Below are 21,593 nucleotides of genomic sequence, written 5' to 3'. Positions count from 1 at the left end.
AATCTATTTTTATCTATGAATTAATATAGAAAGATTCGTATGAGGTGTATATATATATATATATATATACACCTCAGTTGTAAGCAAACTACAATAGTTCATAGTGTGAAAAAATGCATGCATTTTAATAGTTATGAAAAGTAATGAAATATTTATTTTTCTATTAAACCTAATGATTAAAACATTTGTTATCATATGCGTATATTTGTTTAAGCTTATTATAATTAGCCTACTAGTCATCATGCTATTTTGAATTTCTTTAAAGAATTACTTTATTAGAGCTTTTTTATTCAGACTAATTGTTCTAAATTTTTAATGTTAGTTTTAGCTTTAGCTAAGGCTTTATAGTGAAAGCTTCAGCTACTTTGGGTTTATTGAAAATTACCCGAAATAAATCAGATCATATGAATAATGAATGGTGTATTTTCTAATTAGTTACATGGGCCCAATGCAAAACGTTTAAAGTCTTTATGTTGTGATTAACAATTACTGCTAACTTAATTTGGCCCATGGCTATATGACGATGGTTGATTGCAAAGGAAAAATAGTTAGCAATTTATCAAAAATATAAATACACATTATATTTTTAATGAAAATTATAATCACGACTTATTTTTTTCCATGTACTTTGCATTATTTTCTTGTTGCCTGAATTGATTTATTTATTCCAAATAAAAATTTTGATTTATTTATTCCAAATAAAATTTGTTAAAGCATGCTTTGTTCAATGCCATATTTATAAAGAAGTATTAACTCCGCGTAAACTTGAAACCACTTCATAAAAGAAAAAAAAATCTTTCGAGCTTTTCATTTTTAAAAGTTAGCAACCCAACTAGCAAAAGTAAATCAATATCCGAAAAGATGTTGAAAAAAGGTTATTTTCAGGAAATTACAAAATATCCTATCAAAGGGGAAAAATTATTTTCTTTGCGTTATTTTCTTGTTGCCTGAATTGTTTCAAGACCTCCAAACTCCTATAGACAAAATCTAACGTATGAAAAAATTAAATATTACAATTAAGTTTAAGTAATTTTGATTTATTTATTCTAAATAAAATTTGTTAAAGCATGCTTTGTTCAATGCCATATTTATAATGAATAATTAACTCCCCTTAAACTTGAAACTATTTCATGGAAGAAAAAAATGCTTTCGAGCTTTTTATTTTTAAAAGTTAGTAACCTAACTTGCAAAAGTAAATCAGTATTCGAAAAAAAATTAAAAAAAGGTTATTTTCAGGAAATTACAAAATATCCTATTAACGAGGAAAAATTACAAAATTAAATATAAATTTAAATAACCAAGAAGCACTAACCAACTGTGACCAGACTTATGAGAACTGAAAAAAAAGCCTAAAAGGTTTTACACGATAACATATTCTAGAAGCATTCAATTAAAAAATTAAAAATATTTAACAGTGTCTTAGCTATGAAGAATACTGAAGGATATAAGTGCTTTGCCGAATAAAAACTTGCGTGTTAATAAAGACGAACTTTATAACGAACAAACGAATATACAAGATAAAAGATTCGAAATGGGGATTGAAGCGTGAATGAACTTTTTTTTTCTTCTTCTGAATACCCTTATCTACCTGACATAGTTTCTTAGATAATATGTGTTTATTCATTGCTACACTCGGACTTACTCAAACAAGTAAGATGTCAAATTCCTAGCGGGATTTAGTAAGTTACTTAATTTTACGTTGCTCCTTATGTTATTCGTGTTTGTTAATGCAAATTAATATTGCTTAATTAATGTATCACAAATAAAACAAATTTTTATGCTAACATTTTATTTTCATTTTTATATAAAGCATAAACAAATTTGGCATTTACTTTTGCGTAGGAAATACTTTAGAATTATTCACATCTTATACGAACAACGAATGTAGCATTATTTGCTAATAAAAACATATCAGGGTCTGATGGATATTTTTTAAATTTATTTTTGTATTTATAATGCAATAAATATAACTATCATCTGTTATTTTCGTTAAATAAAACATGCAAAATTCATTTTCTGAAAACTGCAAAATTAGTCTCTAATAATTGCCTTGCAAGGTTAATATTATAAGTATTTGTATTATCTGTACGAAGATAATAATTGGATAATTTATTTTGAAGATTTTGCGAGGAGCTTGTTCTGAAAATGTTTTAACTAATTGCTTTGAAATTGTAAAATTATTATACATGTCATATAAAGCGAACATTTTAGATATTTTTGTTATCATTTTTAAATGTTCTAATATCTTTTTAAGGTTCTATTTCTATGTATTTATCATTTTATAGTTTAGGATATTATCTGTTGGTGAAAAGTTGAAAATAAAAGGCAAAAAAAAAAAAAAGATTTAGTGGAGCAGAAATCAACTTTTCTTGTTCAAATCGTTTACAAGTAAAACACACTTTTAAGAAATAAAGTTTTGAAACTTTTGCGAAATTATTATAAACGTAATGAAGACTTTTTGTGATTCAGAAAACATTTTGAAAATTTCTGCAATCTTATTTAAATAATTTAGAAGCTTTTCTCTGTGTATTTATCATTAAAACATTTTTTTTTGGTGGAAAGCCCAAATTTAAAATTAATGACCAAGAAAAAAATATTTACACGAATCGAAATCAACCCTTTTTGTTTAAATCATTTGCAAGCAAAGCACACTTTCAAGTAATAAAGTTTTGTGACTTATTAAAAAGAAATAGTACAATAAAAATATGACTTATCAAGTTTCATCCTCGATGAATTTCAATATTTTAAACCAGAAAAATCAAATAACTCAAAACTAGAAATTCTTTATTTAATGCGTTTTAATTGTAAGCCAAATTCTTTCCAAATTAAAAGAACGATGTTCCCTATTATTAATCATTTATTCAATATGATATAGCGCGACCCCAAAGGAAATCTTTATAAAAGGGGGTCAATATCCTTATTATACTAATTTCAAAGAATGACACATCAGCAAATGCACGGCATCTCACAATTAAAATAATACACGAAAAGGGTGGTGCATACTCTGCATTGTTGTTTGCAATGAATATTTAACTCTTCTCTTTGGCAGGTCCTGTGAGCGTACTGAAGAAGATCTGGAGATAATTTATGAAGAGCTACTTCACATAAAAGCACTGTCTCATCTCTCCAACAGCGTGAAAAGGGAGCTGGCTGGCGTTCTAGTCTTCGAATCCCACCCAAAAGCCGGAACAGTCCGTAAGTGTTTTTTTCCCCCCATTAATGTGTCACATGCACAGAAGGTGTTTAGAAGGGTGGAGGAGGATTAGCAACTGCCTATAGCTCTTAAGATAATGAGGTATAAAATATAAACACATTAAAACGTATGTACACACTATTTGACCACGCTTAGCGAAGTATAATTAACTATATTTATCAGAGTAGCTTTGTTGTATTCCATTATTATTTTTATAAGTGCGCGAATGCGCAGAAATAATAATAAAAAACAATAACTTTTGATTTAGTGGTCGGATTTCGCTATCAAGAGGCAATCTTAAAGGCCCACACGTCTAATCATAAATATGCTAATTAATCTATGCAAACCAAACGATATTTTAGTACTGAAATCAGGCACAAAAACGAACAAGTTTTTTTTTTGTTTATTTTTTCCATTTGCTTTTTTTGTAAATAGTATACTTGTTGATTTTTAACTTTAAATCCAAATTATTTATGCGTAGTGGGTTGCTTAATGTAAAACATACAGCACTAGAGGCACCTACTTACATGAATTCCTTCTTCGTGTTCATCTGAACAGGTCAAAATAAGGAAGCGCCTCTTGCGCATACTACGTCATTTCTGAGGATAGGTTCCAATGTAGTTTGCATGATGTAAAGAAATTTGTTGCAACATTTTTGCGACCTCTTCATACATATAATGTTTGTAAACTTGTACATTTCGATGAAAATAGACTAAAAATGTCATTTAAAAAAATCGGTATATTAAGGAACAAAACTAATTTCAGATATGAAATTCTCGCACAGGAAGCAGTCAAGATCAAGTATTTGTATTAATGCAACAACACTTTTATTCCCCAGTGTTATTTATTGAGGTAATCTTAATTTTTTAAAGCATTTATTTTGAATAACCGATTCAGCATACCCTCTTTAATGGGCCAAATCTACTTCAGAAATATAATTTTGACAGTATTAAAAAATATATATATATTCAAGAAATAATAATTTAAATCAGTTGCATATTATAACAATGTAAAATTATGATCAGCTATAAGAGTTAAAAAAATATAAAAATATCTAAAAACTTTTAAAATAATTTTTTTTTAAATGAACAATAGTTGAATATGTTCCTCTCCCTTCTTACTCACCAACTCGAAGAGTGAATTAGGTGTTTAAAGTGGTGTTTAAATTAGGTGTTAAAAGTGAATTAGGTGTTAAAAGTGAATTAGGTGTTTAGGTGTTAAAAGTGAATTAGGTGTCTCTTTAAATATTTCAGAGAATGTATAGTGCGTCATTATCACTGTTTATGGTTTTAAGTAATTAGCATGATCTAGCGCTAACGTATCGTTGGAATTAAGCACTTAAAAATTCGATTTTGTTATAACTCAAAAATAGTTTTGTAATATATTTTTGTTTGTAATTTTCAGTTTTCAACCAAGGAGATGAAGGAAAGTCATGGTTTATTATTCTTAAAGGAGCTGTTAATGTCGTCATTTACGGAAAGGTAAGACATCACAAAGTAATATATTTTGCAATCATATAATCAAATAAGTACTACTCATCTATAGCTTTTGAATTTTAGAAATTTTGAACAATATTTTTATATTACACATTTATACTATACATCATTTCATATTATGCATTATTTTATATTATACATTATATAGTCCATGCATCGGAATTGGTATATGTTAGCAAAAAATGGCTTAGAAACATCATATTTATGTTGTTTGATTGTAGTTCGAGAATTAACCGTGATCTGTAGTGTACTTAAATTCATTTTCATCAAATATTATGACTCAAAATGAGCATCTAATAAACTGGACGGAAACTATTTATGGACATAACATTCGATTTTGTTGTTCCAATTACTTTTAAGAAGTTTTTTTTTTTTTTTTTTAAAGTGTAAGAGCTACTCAAAGGATTTCTATTTTTTATGAATTTATTATGAATTCAAATAAATTCTTAATGCTGATTATTATATTTTCACTTATTACATTTTACATGAATCACTTATTACACTTTTTAACTTAGTGTTTTTATAAAGAATTTTTATAGGCTGATAAATTTATAATATTGGTAGTAAATTTACGTTGTAAAACTTCGTTTTTTAATAATTATTGTTAAGAGATTTGAATGCATTGATATGGTTTGAAAAGTTATAACTGGAATATATTCAGCCACTGCCACCCTGAGGTCCAGAACTTGGCTATGAATGGTAATGCTTAGAGATTAAAAAAGTAATCGAAATTCCTCGCTTACCTGTTGAAATTTTGGTTTAACATTAAAAAAGCGCATTTTGCGTTTTTTCCGTTTTCTTGCATGCTCATTTTTAGCTCTGCCTATTTTCTGAAACACGCATTTTGAACTGGGACTGTTTTTTTAAATGCACATTTTGAGCTGCATTTACTTTCCTAAACAAGTATTTTTATCTATCTTCACGATAAAAAAAAATAAATAAAAAAAACGCAGACGATTTTTAAATGTGAAATCAAATTATTATCAGAAAATGGAAAGTTGTGATTTCAATGACTAGTGCTGAAACAGAAAGGAATTTTAAGAATAAAACCTGTTTTAAGAAAGTAAATAGAGTGAAACTAAAATGAAACTAATTTTACGGAAAGCTTTTACGAAGTGAGTTAAGGGAAATGGAAATTAAGATTTTCCGCAGTAATTATTGCAACCGGGAAACATCAAGACATGACATCATCTTTTTTTTAAATAAAATGCAACTTAGATTAAAAAAATGGAAAAAAAGACATTAAAACAAGTAAAATAAACGCTTACCAACGGTTATAGAGTTCATCATGATTTTAAAACATCTTATTAAAAAGAAGCTAAACATATCCATAAATCAACAAGTAAGAAAAGTAATTTAATCATTATGGTTCTGAGTATTTAAAGCTTTATACAACAGTTTTGTAATATATATATATATTTTTAATATTTTTAAGATTCAAAATATGAAAATAAAAATTTATTTTCTTTCGTTTAAAAAACTGTTTTATCTTTTAATTGAAAATTGACAACTGCAAATAACTATTTTAGTTTGAATATAGAAAAAAGGAACTTCTCTGTATCGTTTGCTGCGAATAATTATTTCGATGAAAGATAACGTATTTTCTGTAAAGTTTTAATTTTTTCATTAAATATTTTTATAAGAATTGCGTTGGAGAAATTTTAAAATTGATTTTTTGAGGCATTAGACTGTCTTAAACTGTAAATTAGAAAGCTTCCTAAAACACAAGCTATAAGTACATTAAATTTTTTGAATTTTTTATTTTTATTTTTTACTTAATATTTAAAGAGTTTTTTTTTTTAAAAAAAACAATTTATTAGCTATTTTATACTTTTCGTTCTACTTATTATTTATAATTTAGCAATAGATTGATAAATACAATAAGTGACTTTTGATTTTCAGCTACGTTTATGTCATTATATGCATTTTCAAATCCTAAATATGAATTTTTTTTCTAACTTTTCATGCATTTTAAGCATTGTTGTTTTTAACATTCATCTATTTTCCTCTGTTGCAAAAGTTCAAAAGTATAGTTTCGCGCTACTAGTAAAGCTACTTTAAAAACTTTTGTAAATTACTATTTTTAAATTTCATTCTATTTACGCATTTTTACGCATAGTAAGTTATTTAATTTCGTAAATTATTGGCTACATCTAAATTTTTTTTCAAGCTATAAATAGTAACTAAATAAAATAGATTAAAAACAAGACGAAGCAAGCAAACGCAACGAATTTTAAGGAGAAATGCGTTTAAACTATTGACAATGCGGAAAATTCAGTCAGATATTACAAAATATAACTGCGTTAACATAAATTTATAATCACATAAAGTTCAAACTTTAAATTTATTTTATTATAAAAAAATGAATTTTCTCAGAGATTTAAAATTCTTCTAACTCCAGTATAAGATACATTGCATGGGACCCATGAAATTACAATAACATTTGAATTGTAACTCTTTTAAATTCCTTCCTTTACTAAAATACAAACTATTTTTTAAATAGTTATTACTTATTGGAATTATTCTCACTATGCTTTAAAATGGAAATAGATGCTCTTTTGTTGGCTGCAAATATTTCCTATTTAATATTTTTATTTTTTTTTCTGGGAGGGGGGAAGTAAAAACTTCTTATTAGAATTGGTGGCTTTTCTTTCTATGTTGTAAATATTTCTTTTCTTGCCAGGGTGTTGTGTGCAGCTTGCATGAAGGAGACGATTTCGGAAAATTGGCACTAGTTAACGATGCTCCCAGGTAATTATATTTAAAATAAATATGCAAAATATTAATTGAATTTATTTTTTATAACTCCCATTCTATATTCTTAATTAACGCTTTATAAAGAATTCTCTTAAATTATCTCGCAGATTGAGTCTCGCCTTTTATGATGGGCTTAAAATAAGCTTTTATATGTATTTAACTCTGATTTAATTGCTGAATACGACGACATTCCGTCATTTAATTACAATCAATTATTCAAAATGATATCTCTAAAACTCTTTTTATTTCTTCTTTCAGAGCAGCTACAATTGTTACAAGAGAGAACAATTGTCATTTCCTTAGGGTAGACAAAGATGATTTCAACAATATTATTAGGGTAAGTACTGTTTCTTTCTAAAAAAAGGAAATTCCGTAAAAAGTATATATTTTTAATAATTAATAAAATATTTACATGCATTTTTTTTAAAATTTCTGTTTATAGGACAATCTTATGACATGTTATGGCAATCTTATTTTAAATTATAAAAATCTGTTGTATTAAAATTTTATAAATTTCTATTAGCGTGCCTACTTTATTTCAAAATTGCTATATATAATTATCGTATTTCAATAACTATAGACTCTTATTTGTCATAATTTTATTAGCAACTTAAGTTTCATTTTATTTTAAAAGGCTGAAATTATTACTTGTTTTATGTTTGTACTTGCTATATTTTCGTATCTATTGTGCTTTCAAGCTATTATTTATGTTACAAAAATTTCACGTCTCTTACATCTATCTTTAGTTTTCCGATTATTAAGGAAAAAAAACTGAACTTTTCGAACAGAAAAAAATAGTTATTTCGATGCCTTTAAATGCCTTGCAAAGTTGATAAAAGAATAATTAAGTATAACTGCTAATATGTTAATAAAAACTTTTATTTTATGATGAAATATAACACTGAAGATTTTACTTTGTAAATTAGAAATACCTCAAAACTTTTTTTTCCTTCAAAATTTATCTGTATATATATATTTTACTGATTTTGATCCTTTTGATTTTGCTGCTTATTGTGTTAAAATGCGTGCCTTGAATATAGAACCGTTTTCTTATTTTTTTGTACTGAAGTAAATGTTCTATGTGACTAAACTTTTTGCATGGAACTTATGTTGCTTAATGCAATAAAAGTTATACTAAATTTAGTAAAAAGTTGCGTAACTTAAGTCTTTTTTTTCAAAGGTTAATAGTTTTAAATTTGACAGCTTGCAACATCTGTCAAAAAATACAGTCGACGCTTGGTTTAACGAATCTGGTTGACCGAACGAAAACAGACGTTATTATTCGATATCGTTATATCGAAAATGTACAAAAAATATACCTAAGCAAATATAAAAAAGAAACATCGATCGATAGAATTAAAGTTCAATTCTTTTTTGAAAGCAAATGAAGTGAAAGTGAAACAATTGTAGTAATAAGGAGTACTAACTTCTCTAGACAGTAGATAAAGTACAAGTATGTCTTAATTTTCAGGATGTCGAAGCCAATACTGTTCGATTAAAAGAACATGGTCAAGATGTCTTACTGTTACAGAAAATTCCAACTGATAGTAGGGCACCAGATGGCACCCATTCACATTATAAGTAAGAAAATCATCATGTATTGTTTCACTTTTCTATTATTCATTTAGAGCTTTCGTTTACTTTAGACAATTATTAATGATTATCTTAATTAATGATTAATGATAATCTTAAATTATTTTTCTAATTTATTCTATTTTTCAAAATATTTGAGCAAATTTATTTACTATGTAGATTTAATTACATGTTAAAATAGCGCGTATCAAAATGTTTTATTCATCAAATTTGCAAATCAAATCTGCAAATCTTCATATACATTACACGTATGTATCTTTTAAAATCTGTGAACAGTATTGCTTTAAATACAAATTTTTTGTCTTTAATATAGATTTTATGAATTCTTTTCAAAAGTGATGTAAAAAATAAACTTATCAAAGGGTCGCAAATTAGACGAACAAACACGCCATTGAAATCCGTCGGATCACTAGTACTTCAGGCATAGCGAGAGTCATCAAAAAACACTTTGATTCTCCTCTAAATAGTTCTGGCAATCAAACGGATTTTTACGTTTTCAGCACTCCCTGCTTCAAAGATTCGTTAGATTTTTTATGTATTTTAGTGTTTCATGTGTTTAAATATCACCTTGTGTGCCTTAAAATTAATAAGTTTTTTTTTTTCATTTTCATTTTTTGAAAAATAGTTTAAAAAATAATTAAGGACGGTCTTTAAAGAACACCGCGTTTAATTATTTGTGCATCCATAAAATAAAATATTTATATGATTAACTCTTTTCACGATTCTCAGGCTAGATAATTATTTTATTTATCTATTACTAAAGCAGTCTTTGTAGATTTTATGCTAGGAAAGCAAGTGATTTGTTATTTTACCTATATCCCTATTTAGATATATGGTTATGGCCGGCACTCCCCAAAAGATGTTGGAACATCTCCTAGAAACGAGAATAGATCAAAGGAATGAAGATGCTAGTGGTAAAGAATTTTTAAATTTTTTTTTCTCCTATTTATTTCTTAGGTGGCTCAACTAAATACAGCTTCAATGATTTTGTGGTATTATCGATTTAGATTATATTGTTAATTTCTTAAGTATATTAATACTTTTTAAGACCCTTAACGAAAAGGAAAAATCTAAACCAAAATTTTAGTTGGATGCTATTTAAGCCTTTCAAGACCAATTTTTACTTTTCCAATAAAAAGACAAATTACGGCTTCACTTTATCAAATAAGGTAAAAATAACAATATTTTGCTAAAATAAAAAAAAAATTATCTCTTAGAGCAGTTGGAGTGCGGGGGCTGGGGCATGTGGGTTTTTTTAGACGGGACATGTCCCGGTGAGGCTGAAAGGGTGAGATCAACGAAATTGAAGTTTATGTAACAAGTTTAAATTAATTTTTAATAAGTAATAACAATCCCTCAAATATTTAAAAGAATAAATGTACATCGAAAGTTATGATTGTTATCTAATGACTTGGCTATTAGCACCCCAAAATTATTCCGTAAATAATTATTTTAAACAGTTTAGCAATTTTTTGAAATTTCAGATACTCTTGTCTTTATTTCAATTCTTATCTTTTATGTAATATCCTTAGTAATAATTCCGAAAATATTAAATGAAATGCCGATTGCATTAGCAGAATAACGAAATAATTTTTTTTTCTTCTCAATAACAAATATTTGCACTGCAATATGGCATGGCATACTCTGAACCTAAGAACTTACACCGTAATGCTTTTATATAAAGTTGTTTAAAATCTTTACAAAGATCTTTGTATTCAGAAATTTATATGTATTAAAACATAACGAGAAAAATTGTTCAGAAAATTGGAACAATTTAATAGAATGAATTCTAGTGGCATTGAAAACTGGCGCCATTTTTTTTTTCTTATTGCATATTTGATTTTCGCATTTTTATTGCATTTTTTTTCTTATTGCATATTGCATATTTGATCGTCAAGATGAGAAAAACCAGTCTGAAACGCTGTATCTGAGTTGAGCGACGTAAGCGGCGGAAGTTCTGAATAATTTCTTGTGGGAATTTCGTAATCGGAAGCTGTTCATTATTAATTATCCGACAATTAACTTTTGTTAGTCTAGATAAAAAATATTTTCTCTTTATAGGAAATAAATTTTATAAATTAATGACGTTTGAATACATACACCAACACATTCATTCATCTTTTTTTTTCTTTCTACTAGTCAATTTATACGATTCCTCCTAATTTCTTTACTTTTAAATATTTTTCTTCATAAAAAATAGGTGTTTAATAACCCATTGAGCTTTTTGAATGGAAAATATTTCATTTTATTATGCGTTTAGTTTATTTTTTGAAGCGTTTCAAATTTATCACTAAAAATTGAGTGAAGTAACTAAATTATTAATATAAGAAAATAAAAATGACTCTAAATTAAATGGAATTTATGCAGTTTAAGACTTTTAAATTAATCTGGAAGTTTGACTAACATAAAAAAATTATTTCTAAGAAAATAAAATTAAAAGACAGTAAATCATTAGCATGGAAGATACACGTTTGTTGCGATACAAAATTTTGTGTTACATTCGGTTTTCTTCGATGCGCGTTTTTGGAGCTGTTGGAAGTTTAAAACGACGCAGTTTTTGACAAATGGCATAATTTTTGTAAAAATTTTTATGAAAAATAATATCTTTGTAGACAATGTGATAGTGTTACATTCAGTTTTATTCGATATCCGTTTTTGGAGCTGTTGGAAGTTTAAAAAGACACAGTTTTTGACAATGGCATAATTTTTTAAAAACTTTTTATGGAAAAGAATATCTTTGTGGACAATACAATAGGCAGCATATATGCATACATGTATGTATGTAGCATATATCTTACAATAGACAGCATATATGAATGTATTTAAGAAATTTTTTGTAGTAACAAAGTAAAATTAAATAAATAATTAAAAAATATGTTTTTTTCTTGAAATGTTTACTTTTAGCATATTTTTACTTTAATGTATGCTTATTTCTTATGTGTAACACAATCTTAACTGTTTTGAACTAGTGAAGTTTCCCTGCATTTGTTGCAGTCGATTTTATGATTTGCTGGGATTTTGAATTTAGGAGATTTACCGTTGTTTTGCACATGACTTCAAATTTTTGACATTTTTTTACACTCTCCCTCTTCTTTTTTTAAAATAAATTACTTTTATTATTAATTAGCGAATTTTGCATGAAACAGCAATTACAATTAACTTCCTAAATTCGAACGTTTGTTAGAGTTACAATGCACGATGCAGAATCGTGTCAGAGGGACCCTATACAAATTTTAAAACTGCGAACGCGTTTTCTACAAAACTATTTATATGAACCTCGTCTATTCTGTATTTCGGAATTTATTTTATTGAATTACAGATAAGTAAGTCTCATACAATGCAAAGTAGTAGTTTTTTCCTAATGTTCCCACCTTCGATTAAGAAAAATTGAGCTTGAATTAAGCAATTTAACTTAAGCTAGAAAACTTCATTTTATATATCCATTTTTTTAAAAATTTTAATGAATTTGATATTTAGCTATGAATTTGTTTTAGCTTCAAGATTAAAAGCATATTAATTTATAGTGTATTGATATGACATAAAAATATATGACTCCTTTAAATATCTCAATACTTTTTTTAAATTTCAGATACATTTTTGGAAGACTTTCTTCTCACCCATGTGATATTTATGCCAAGTCACCAACTATGTCCTGAGCTTATGAGACAATATCCTTTTTAATTATTCAGCTTTTATTTTGTTCATAAAGGGTGTTAAAATGCTATAAATTTATGTTTAATTTTAACTTAATATTTTATGATATGTTATACCAGTTATGTCTTCATATTGAACGCTATCGATTTTATTACATTGATAGAACGTTATAGATCCAGCAGTTTAATAAATTCAATTATATATAATCGATCATTGGAAAATATATCTATAGTATTAAAGTTATTTTATGTTGATTTTTACAAAACTGGACTCATTATACAGCATGTAAATAAATAAATAAAATTTTTGTTTAACATGCACTTTTTCATAGATCACGCATAAACGTCAAGTAAAGTTTTGTTTTCTGTAAATGATACGAAGTATTAAGTTGTTAAAAAAGTTCTGCAACACCCCTTGCAGAATCCCTTGCTGAAAGATCTCGTTTATAGCAATAACGAGTCAAAACCTGACGTTCAGTTTTATCCAAAGTCATTTAGAGCTTATTGATGAAAATTTAAACTAAGAACACCAAAAAATTATAACACTAAATGAAAATTTATAAAATTTGAAATTTTCGCAAGTGTACCAGAACTTTTTTATTGGATTGTTAAAAAAGTTTTGCACCTCTTGTAAAAATTTCAACTTTTATAAATTTTTATTTTGTGTGTTTGTTTTTTAATGTTCTTAGTTTAAACTTTTATTAATAAGTTCTAAATGACTTTCGATAAAACTGAACTTTGGGTTTTGATTCATTATTGCTGAAAACGAGATCTTTTTAACAACCTAATGTTTTGAAACTTAGTCTTTAATATTTAGCTGCTTCATTATCAAGATATTTTTTTACTTTATCGAAATCGTGTACGAATGGTAATGAATACTGTAAAAAAAGGAAAATTTCAAAATAAATAAAATGTCTCGGGAAAGTTTCAAAACTGTTCCAAAATTAAGTTTTTATGCGTTTTATTATTTATGTAACTCTAAAATATAAGTTATTTTACAATGTGTGTGTTTTATTATATTCTTAGTAAGTTATAATAATTAAAACATTTATTTATCATCGTTTAGTTACCTTAACTAATGATACCTATAGGATTGATGCTACAAATTGCAAGCAAGAAAAGGAGTTTATTATAGCCAATAAGAAACGTGTCTTACAATTTGTACAAATTTGGGCGACTGTCATTAGAGAAGCATTTTTTGAAGATGCCAGCATAGCATCTTTTTTACAGGTAAGAATTTCACTTATATTTTTACTAAATGGAGTACAGGACAGTTATGATTTTTACTAAATGAGTACGGATGCTATAACTAAAATGAGTGCGGGAAACTCAATAATAATTTGAAATACCGAAAATACAACTATATGGTTTGTTTTGTTCTACTAGTTCATATTAAGCTTATATTTTTCAGTCAGCAGCACCATAATTGCTGTAAACACAATGCTTGCTTTCCTAAATTATTTTGGGAAAACTAAATTTTGTATAATATTTTTTTAACTAAACATACATTCAGAAAATGTAACTGAAATAAAAACTTTTTTCTTCGTTCTTTTTAACAATTTGTAACTAACGTACCGTTCAGTTTTGAAACTTTGAGAAGTAAATAGGAGAAATGGTAGAAACTCTAAAGCAGTGTTTCTCAAACTTATGACTTTTGTGTACCCTTTCTAAATTTTTCGTAACCCTGTGTATCACTAATAAAAAGAAATAAATGTATTTTTTACTATAAAAAAGAATTGCACAAAAGTTAAATATCACAACTCGCTGTTGACACCACTAATTATTAACTTTTAACGCTGCAAAAATAGCCAATAAAAAAATACGTAATCATAAATTTTAATGGCTAGCTTTGTTTTTAAATAAAATTTTTTTGAATTCATAAGAACGGGCACCCCCACTAAACTGTTCCCGTATCCCTGGGGGTACGTGTACCACACTTTGGGAAACACTGCTCTAAAGCAGCAAATAATCATTATTAGTACATATAATTTAAAAAAAATCATCAAAAAATTAGGACTAATAAATTTATTTTTTTCTTAAACTGTTATATTAAATTTGAAAAGTTTAAAAAATTGTAACCAAACCCTTATTTTCATAAATCTTCTTCAATATAAAATTCCTTTTCTAGCGGACTTGAATGTTTCTTAGTTTTTTTTGCAAACGAAGAGAAACGATTTGTTATTTCATGAAAGTCTAATAAGTTGACCTTAAAAAATCTTTTTAAGTTTCAACGATTTTAATATCCATTATTGCGTTTTGATGTTTCATAAAATGATAATGTTAAAAAGTTTACCCAAATTAATTGATTTTTTACAAATATTTTTTTAAATTTATTCAAACACTAACTCTTAAAAACCTCGACATGAAAAATGGATTTATTCCACTTTCAAAAGTAACGACACAAATATTATCTTTAACTAAGAAATCAATAAAACCTTTTTTTTTTTCAAAATTTATTTGTACGTTAAATAAAAACACTTTATCCGTTTGTCCTTAAATGGTGGCTTCTTCTATGAATGACCCGCGAGGGATATTTAGATAAAATTGCATCACAACTTCCGAACTTACTATTTTCAATGACCGGAAATCCGTTAGATGACTCCATTTCTTGCCACCTGTTTTAGAAAAAAGAATAAGTTAGGAAACATATACTAGTCAAGTATCGATCATATTCAAGTTTGCTTTATTATTAAGATTTTTTTCTATTTAAAGTTCAAAAAGAAAAAAAAAACTACCAAGAAATTCTGAAAAAGGAGGAAATTTGATCGTTTTTGGCAGTTTGATAATTATTATTAATATTGAATTAGTAATCAGCATGAGGTAGTCAATTTAACAGATTTTTCTTTCTATATAATTGACCGGTTGTTGTTAAGGAAGTGTTCGACTGCGCGATATCTGGCAGACCTAAAGGTTTATCGATTATGGTAGTTTTATTGGCTATTTTAAACTATTTTCTATTTTATTAACTACTCGTTATATTTTTTCCGTATCTTACATGCACATATATTAAGCTATCCCGGCCTCGGGTTTATTTTAGTTTTATATTAGATAGAATATTAGATATTAAATTGAATATTAGATATTATACAGAATATTAGATATTAGATAGAATATTAGATAGAATATTAGATATTAGATAGAATATTAGATATTAGATGGTATATTAGATAGAATATTAGATAGAATATTAAATATTTGATAGAACATTAGATAGAATATTAGATATTAAATGGAATATTAGATATTACATAGAATATTAGATAGAATATTAAATAGAATATTAGATATTATATAGAATATTAGATATTAGATAGAATATTAGATAGAATATTTGTTATTAGATGGAATATTAGATAGAATATTAGACAAGAATATTAGATAAGAATATTAGATAAGCTTGTTAGTAATGAGCTAAAATCCTTTTTTAAGCTTAATTTTTTGTCGATTTTGTTATTGGTGTATAAATAAAGAGTTCCATAGGCAGAACTCGGGCCCAGTACAGGCTTAGGCTAAATACTACAGCTTAAAGTAGTTTCAATCAGTTTTAAGGGCAATTTTTAATTATTTAAACTGCTAATTTCGCTCTTTTCCTGACTTAAAAATTAAATAAAAATTCGGGATTTTTAAAGCTATAATCTCGAATATTCGATACAAATATTGATTCAAACTTAGTCTTAATAGTTATGTTTTATGCATTGAGACAAAAAAATTCGTTTCTCCCTCTGAAATCTGGAGCAATAAGTTCACAGTTGTAATGATCTTTATTTAATCTAGGAGTACCAAAATAATGGTGTTTGCATTAATGTATCGATTTTGATTTGTACGATGTGCGATAAATGTGGACAGTTGCGATACATTAAATTATAAAGCACCTTTTCATTCCATTTTATTTAAAATATTTTTCTTATTATTACACAAGCTGAAAATTAATAAATCAGAGATTAATAATCATCCGCAAATATTTTTTGTGTAAGTAATGCAATGAAAGTTAATTTTGTGTTGAATTATTTTTTGCATTTTTTTTATTATTATGTTGCAACTTATAGGAACTGCACGATTCAGTCGTTGAAGATTGTAAAAAGTTCACATTGCACGAAGAACTCTCGATCATTTCTCGAATACTAGAAACAAAGCACAAGTAAGTCCATTCTCCAAAATTGCTTTGGTCTATTTATTATTTTTGTTTGTATGTAAAAAAAAATACCTGATTGTTTTTTTTTTATTTTTTTACTAATAGATACGATAAAGAAGTGATCGGTGTCACTTATCGGTGGAAAGTTGGCCCCTATGGTCAAATAAGACTTTTGTCTGCGAGCGAATCTCAAGATGAAGAAAGGACGGAATTTAGAAGATGTATCAAATACTCTGATGAAGGTAAGTTGAATTTTAGAATTGTGGGCATCTATCCTTATTACCAGTTTGACTAACAATAATTGATGTTTGAAAGAATATAGAGGTAATAAAATAGAAAAATAAATTATAATTTGTGGAAATGAAAATGTTTTTACTCTTTTCAGAATTATTTGTCGCATTCTAGGAAATGATTCTGTAATTCTTTTCAGAATCATTTCCTAGAATGCGATATTCTAGAAAATGAAAATGTTTTCCTTTATTTTTTTCAGAATTATTTTAATAGATGATATTCAGAATTATTTTAATAGATGAGAATTATAATTATGTTCTTAGGTGTGACACAATATTTTAGAAAATGAAATTTTTTTTTTCAGAATTATTTTAGCAGGCAGTGCAAAAATTAGTTTGCTTTTGGTTATTATATGTATTTCTGAAATTATATAAGAATTGAGAATGCATTTTTATTAATGATTTTAAATTTTTTTTTTTAAAATCATTAATGAAAATGCATTTACATTACGTAAGTTGAAATCCAAATTGGTGATTTTAAAAGCCTCTTAAGTTCTTTTTATTTATTGCTACAGTTGTTTTTTTTTATCGAGTCATTAGAAATAATAATAAAAAAGAATTTAAAAAATCAAAGTGCTTTAATTATATTTCCTTTTTCTTTTCCCTTTATATTTGCTTCAGGTATAGTTAAAACTACGTTCAAAATATATTATTAGATTTTGTTTCGTACCTTTACTTTAGAGCAATATATAATTAAACCCTATTTTCAATCGCGATTTTATTACTCGATAAAAAAGTACTATAATAGCAAAATAAATTTAAACCAAATACAAGTTTAAGGTGTGTTCTGAAATCTTAAATTTCTCTATATTTGTATTTGAGGCATTATGATTAGTCACATTTTAAAGTTGTCAATAATTTTTAAATTGTTGAGAAAAAAACATGTAAAGTATTTAAACGAAATCAGTATTTAAGAACTATTTCATGGGGAAAAGTATGTCAAGTATGTCTTATTACTATAATGAGCCATAGAAATCAATTTCTAATGTTGTTGGCCTATGCAAAGTATACTCACTTTTACTGAGATTGATATTAAATTACAATTTCCTTTTTTTTAAAGAATTATTTTAGTTAAAAAAAAAATCTCATGTTTGTGTGTTTAGTTGTCTTCCGAGTCTATTGTGCTGATCATACTTACACAACTATCAAGACTGGAGTTGGTGCTACAGCCGAAGCCATCAAAAGAAGTGCCGCAGAAAAACTGGGCTTTAAAGATGAACTTCTGCTCGTCGAAGTTAAGTCGACGTCAGGTAATTGCATTGTCTTAACCTGTTTTTTTTTTTTTTTTAAATTTGCTATAAGGTGTGAAAATAAGTTTCTTATCATAATTATTATCTTAGCATATAAAACTTAAATAATTTTAACTTAATACTTGCAAGTGACGTTATCGTAGGTAAATCCTGGCATTTGTCGATTCGGAAGCTAGTCAGGTTTGACCCATACGTGTGACATTTCTTACAGGTGTCCAGTTAAATCTGATTTAAATCACATGGTAATGCATAATCACTTAACTTCTCTTTGAGTTGTAATCACCCAGTTGGAAATTGAAATTTATTACAAAAGTGATTTACACCCATATTTTTTGTTTTAAATGTGATGAAAATTTTAATTCTCTATTTTTATCAACTGTAAGAAAGCTGCTGTTCAAAAGCTTATTAATTTCTCTATTCTAGCTTTGTACTTGTTTATAGACTATTTCGATATTCTCTTTCTATTTAGTGATAAACTCTAATTGAACAGCATTTAGAATCAGTAACGTTCTGAATCTTGTATTGACATCCGATACAGCCTCCTAAAGCAGAAAATCAGACAGCTCGGATAATTTCAAAAGCAAGTCTCATATTGCCAACTTCGTTTATTAACGAAGTTAATATTTCTATATTAGTTAATATATAGTAGTTGATAAGAAAAAATATCAAATTTATGAAGGAACGAAATAGATTTTAAAATGTATGTTTTCTTTGACTTTACACGTTTTTCTTTGGCTTTAAAATTTTGACTTTACACGTTTTTCTATAAAAGTTTACCAATTCCCTTTTTAAGTAGTCTGAGTTTCCATAAGAAAGTGCATTGTTATAAGCATAACTTTCTTCTAGGAAATTTTGCCTCTCATTACAAATTTAAGCATGCTTTCCGAACGGAATGTGGGCAAATTTTTGAATGTAAGTTTTCTCTAGTACAAACGGAAATTGGACCCAATCAGGTGGTTTCAATTTCATCTAAAAATCATCAATATACATTTTTTTAAAAAACTTTTTTAATTTACCTGAGTTCAGGAGTTCAAAATAAGCACAGACATTATGTAAATAGCACTTTTTCTGAAAAATGGCGAGTAAGTTTTATAATTCATCTTTCTTTAGAGTTAACATTTGAAGAAAAGGAAAAAGAATACTATGACATCTTGCGCAGACGATAAATGTCCTAAAAAACATGTTACTGGTTTGTAATAACTTTTAATAGTAAGTTTCTTTAAAACCATTCTAGCTCATAGAATTTGGATTTTTATTAATAAATATTATTTACTTTGATCAAAAATATAAAATATTTATCCATATTCAAGTTATAGTATGAATTTAAGCAATATGCTGTACTCAAACCAATTTCCAAGTCTTAACTTCATAGGTTTGTTAGCAGACTAGAAATCTTGCAGACAATGTCAAAAAATTTGAATTGAGAACAACAGACGAGATTTTGAATAAATAAATGTACGAGTAAACAAAATATGTGAATTTGCAGACGATTCCAATTTAGAAAATGAGCGTAATATTTTCTGTTCTTACTGAGTGGGTTTCCATATTTTTGCTGTAATTTTTTATATTTTTTGAGTATTTTCTGATATTCGATCCGAAATTACTCGTAAATTATCTTAATAAATTTAAAAGGAAACTAATTCAAACAAGTCTAATTTATATCTTGAATAAATTTATACAAGCTTAATCAGATGTTTCGAAAATTTTTTTGACAACATTTTAATCTTCTTTTGTAGAGCGTGTCATCTTCAAAGACTCTGAAGTGAGCGTTCCAACTGGATTAAGCGTTAACGGAAGGATATTTCTCACGCCTTCAGACCAAGTGGATCTACTGGTGAGGATTACAAAAAGCATTTTATAAATGTCGTAAAACAACAAAACGAAATCGTGCATTGTATAAAAACACCGTATTTAATAGAGGAGACACCGGAAATGAGATTACTTAATATTTTATACGTGATGTACGTTCGTAATCTGTATTCCCTGCCCAGTTTGCGAGATGGCTGTTTTATAGTACGATAAGACATTTTGCTCTCATCTGATATTAATACTTTATATATTATTTAGAGCGCATTGAATAGAACTAAGTTGCTGCGTTCATTCATGCGTTTCCGTTTTACGTTTCGTTTCTTATCTCTTTGACTTTAAAATTTTTATTAAACATGATTTTCTTTTTTTTCATTATTTTTTAACAATTTAGATCGAAATAAGTGAAAAATATTACATTTAGCATTTCAATTATTTTTGGTTATGAAATACAGCATGAAACACCTGCTGTTTCTTTTCTGCGTTAAAAGCAAAACCTTCCAAGCAATATTTTTTTAAATTTGCAGTTATCTAAGAGAAACAGTTATTCAGCATTGAATTGTTTTTAATTTACAAAATCAATTTTTGATAAATTTTTGAATATGAATAGATTAAATATAATTCCAATAATCTAACAGATTTTTTTAAAACTATTAGACTGTTTTTTAATAATTAATAATTTCAAAATATATTTTTGCTTGTAATTAGAGCGGACACCGGTCGTGTCCTGTCTGTGTCAAAAGATAAAAGCATGAGGAACTACGAAACCATTTCCTAATTTATATCATACATATTTTTAAATACGATATAAATTCGATCATATATTGTGATCTGATTTATTTGATAACAATAATTATTGTTATTTAATTAGATCATAAATTATAAGCTATAATTTATATCGTATTCATAATAAAAAAAAACATGCACACATTTAAGTCCTATTGCAATGTTAAAATCGCAATCTTTCAATGAATCTTTTTACAATGAAAAAAGTCGTAAAAATTATTCAATGACATTTTGTTAAATAAATCGAAAATGTTTTGGAAAATTACTTACAAAACGTCATTTTACTTGTAAAAATCGATATATTTGTAAATTTTTGAGATGTTTCATTAAATGTTCAAAAAAAATGTCGAAATCAAAATTTATGTGATTTTGTGAGATTCTAAGAAAAAAGTGAATGCTGTTTTTTACAGTATGTTCCGCAGGGGTGCCCCAAGCTGCCCTCTGCTCCAGGGGACAAACTCAGTTTGACGTATATGATATATAAATTTATATACATGATGTAATATCAGACTTGTGGGGACTTTTTGTGACGATTTTAATTATTAGATGAAGTAAAATGGATTTATTAATTAAATTTTACATTGAATAATATTTTACAACTTTTAATATATATATATATATGGACCCTACACTCATG

At 26.7% G+C, this 21,593-nt stretch overlaps 1 protein-coding gene across 6 annotated transcripts in view; it reads left to right on the top strand.

Moving 5' to 3' along the window:
* The window catches only part of LOC107457381 (Exchange protein directly activated by cAMP), a 274,203-nt gene that overhangs the window by 208,497 nt on the left and 44,113 nt on the right, over window positions 1-21,593 (top strand). For all 6 annotated transcript variants that reach the window (XM_071177747.1, XM_071177748.1, XM_071177749.1 and 3 more), the window contains 12 exons: window positions 3,050-3,195; window positions 4,598-4,674; window positions 7,373-7,440; window positions 7,705-7,783; window positions 8,918-9,027; window positions 9,868-9,953; window positions 12,629-12,707; window positions 13,778-13,922; window positions 16,739-16,830; window positions 16,930-17,066; window positions 18,218-18,364; window positions 20,101-20,198. In XM_071177747.1, coding sequence (XP_071033848.1) covers window positions 3,050-3,195; window positions 4,598-4,674; window positions 7,373-7,440; window positions 7,705-7,783; window positions 8,918-9,027; window positions 9,868-9,953; window positions 12,629-12,707; window positions 13,778-13,922; window positions 16,739-16,830; window positions 16,930-17,066; window positions 18,218-18,364; window positions 20,101-20,198 — 1,264 coding nt within the window. The remainder of the gene's footprint in view (window positions 1-3,049; window positions 3,196-4,597; window positions 4,675-7,372; window positions 7,441-7,704; window positions 7,784-8,917; window positions 9,028-9,867; window positions 9,954-12,628; window positions 12,708-13,777; window positions 13,923-16,738; window positions 16,831-16,929; window positions 17,067-18,217; window positions 18,365-20,100; window positions 20,199-21,593) is intronic.

This window comes from Parasteatoda tepidariorum, chromosome 2 (genome assembly GCF_043381705.1).
Source record: "Parasteatoda tepidariorum isolate YZ-2023 chromosome 2, CAS_Ptep_4.0, whole genome shotgun sequence".
NCBI classification, from domain to species: Eukaryota; Metazoa; Arthropoda; class Arachnida; order Araneae; family Theridiidae; genus Parasteatoda; species Parasteatoda tepidariorum.
This window is presented reverse-complemented; position numbering and strand designations above follow the sequence as displayed.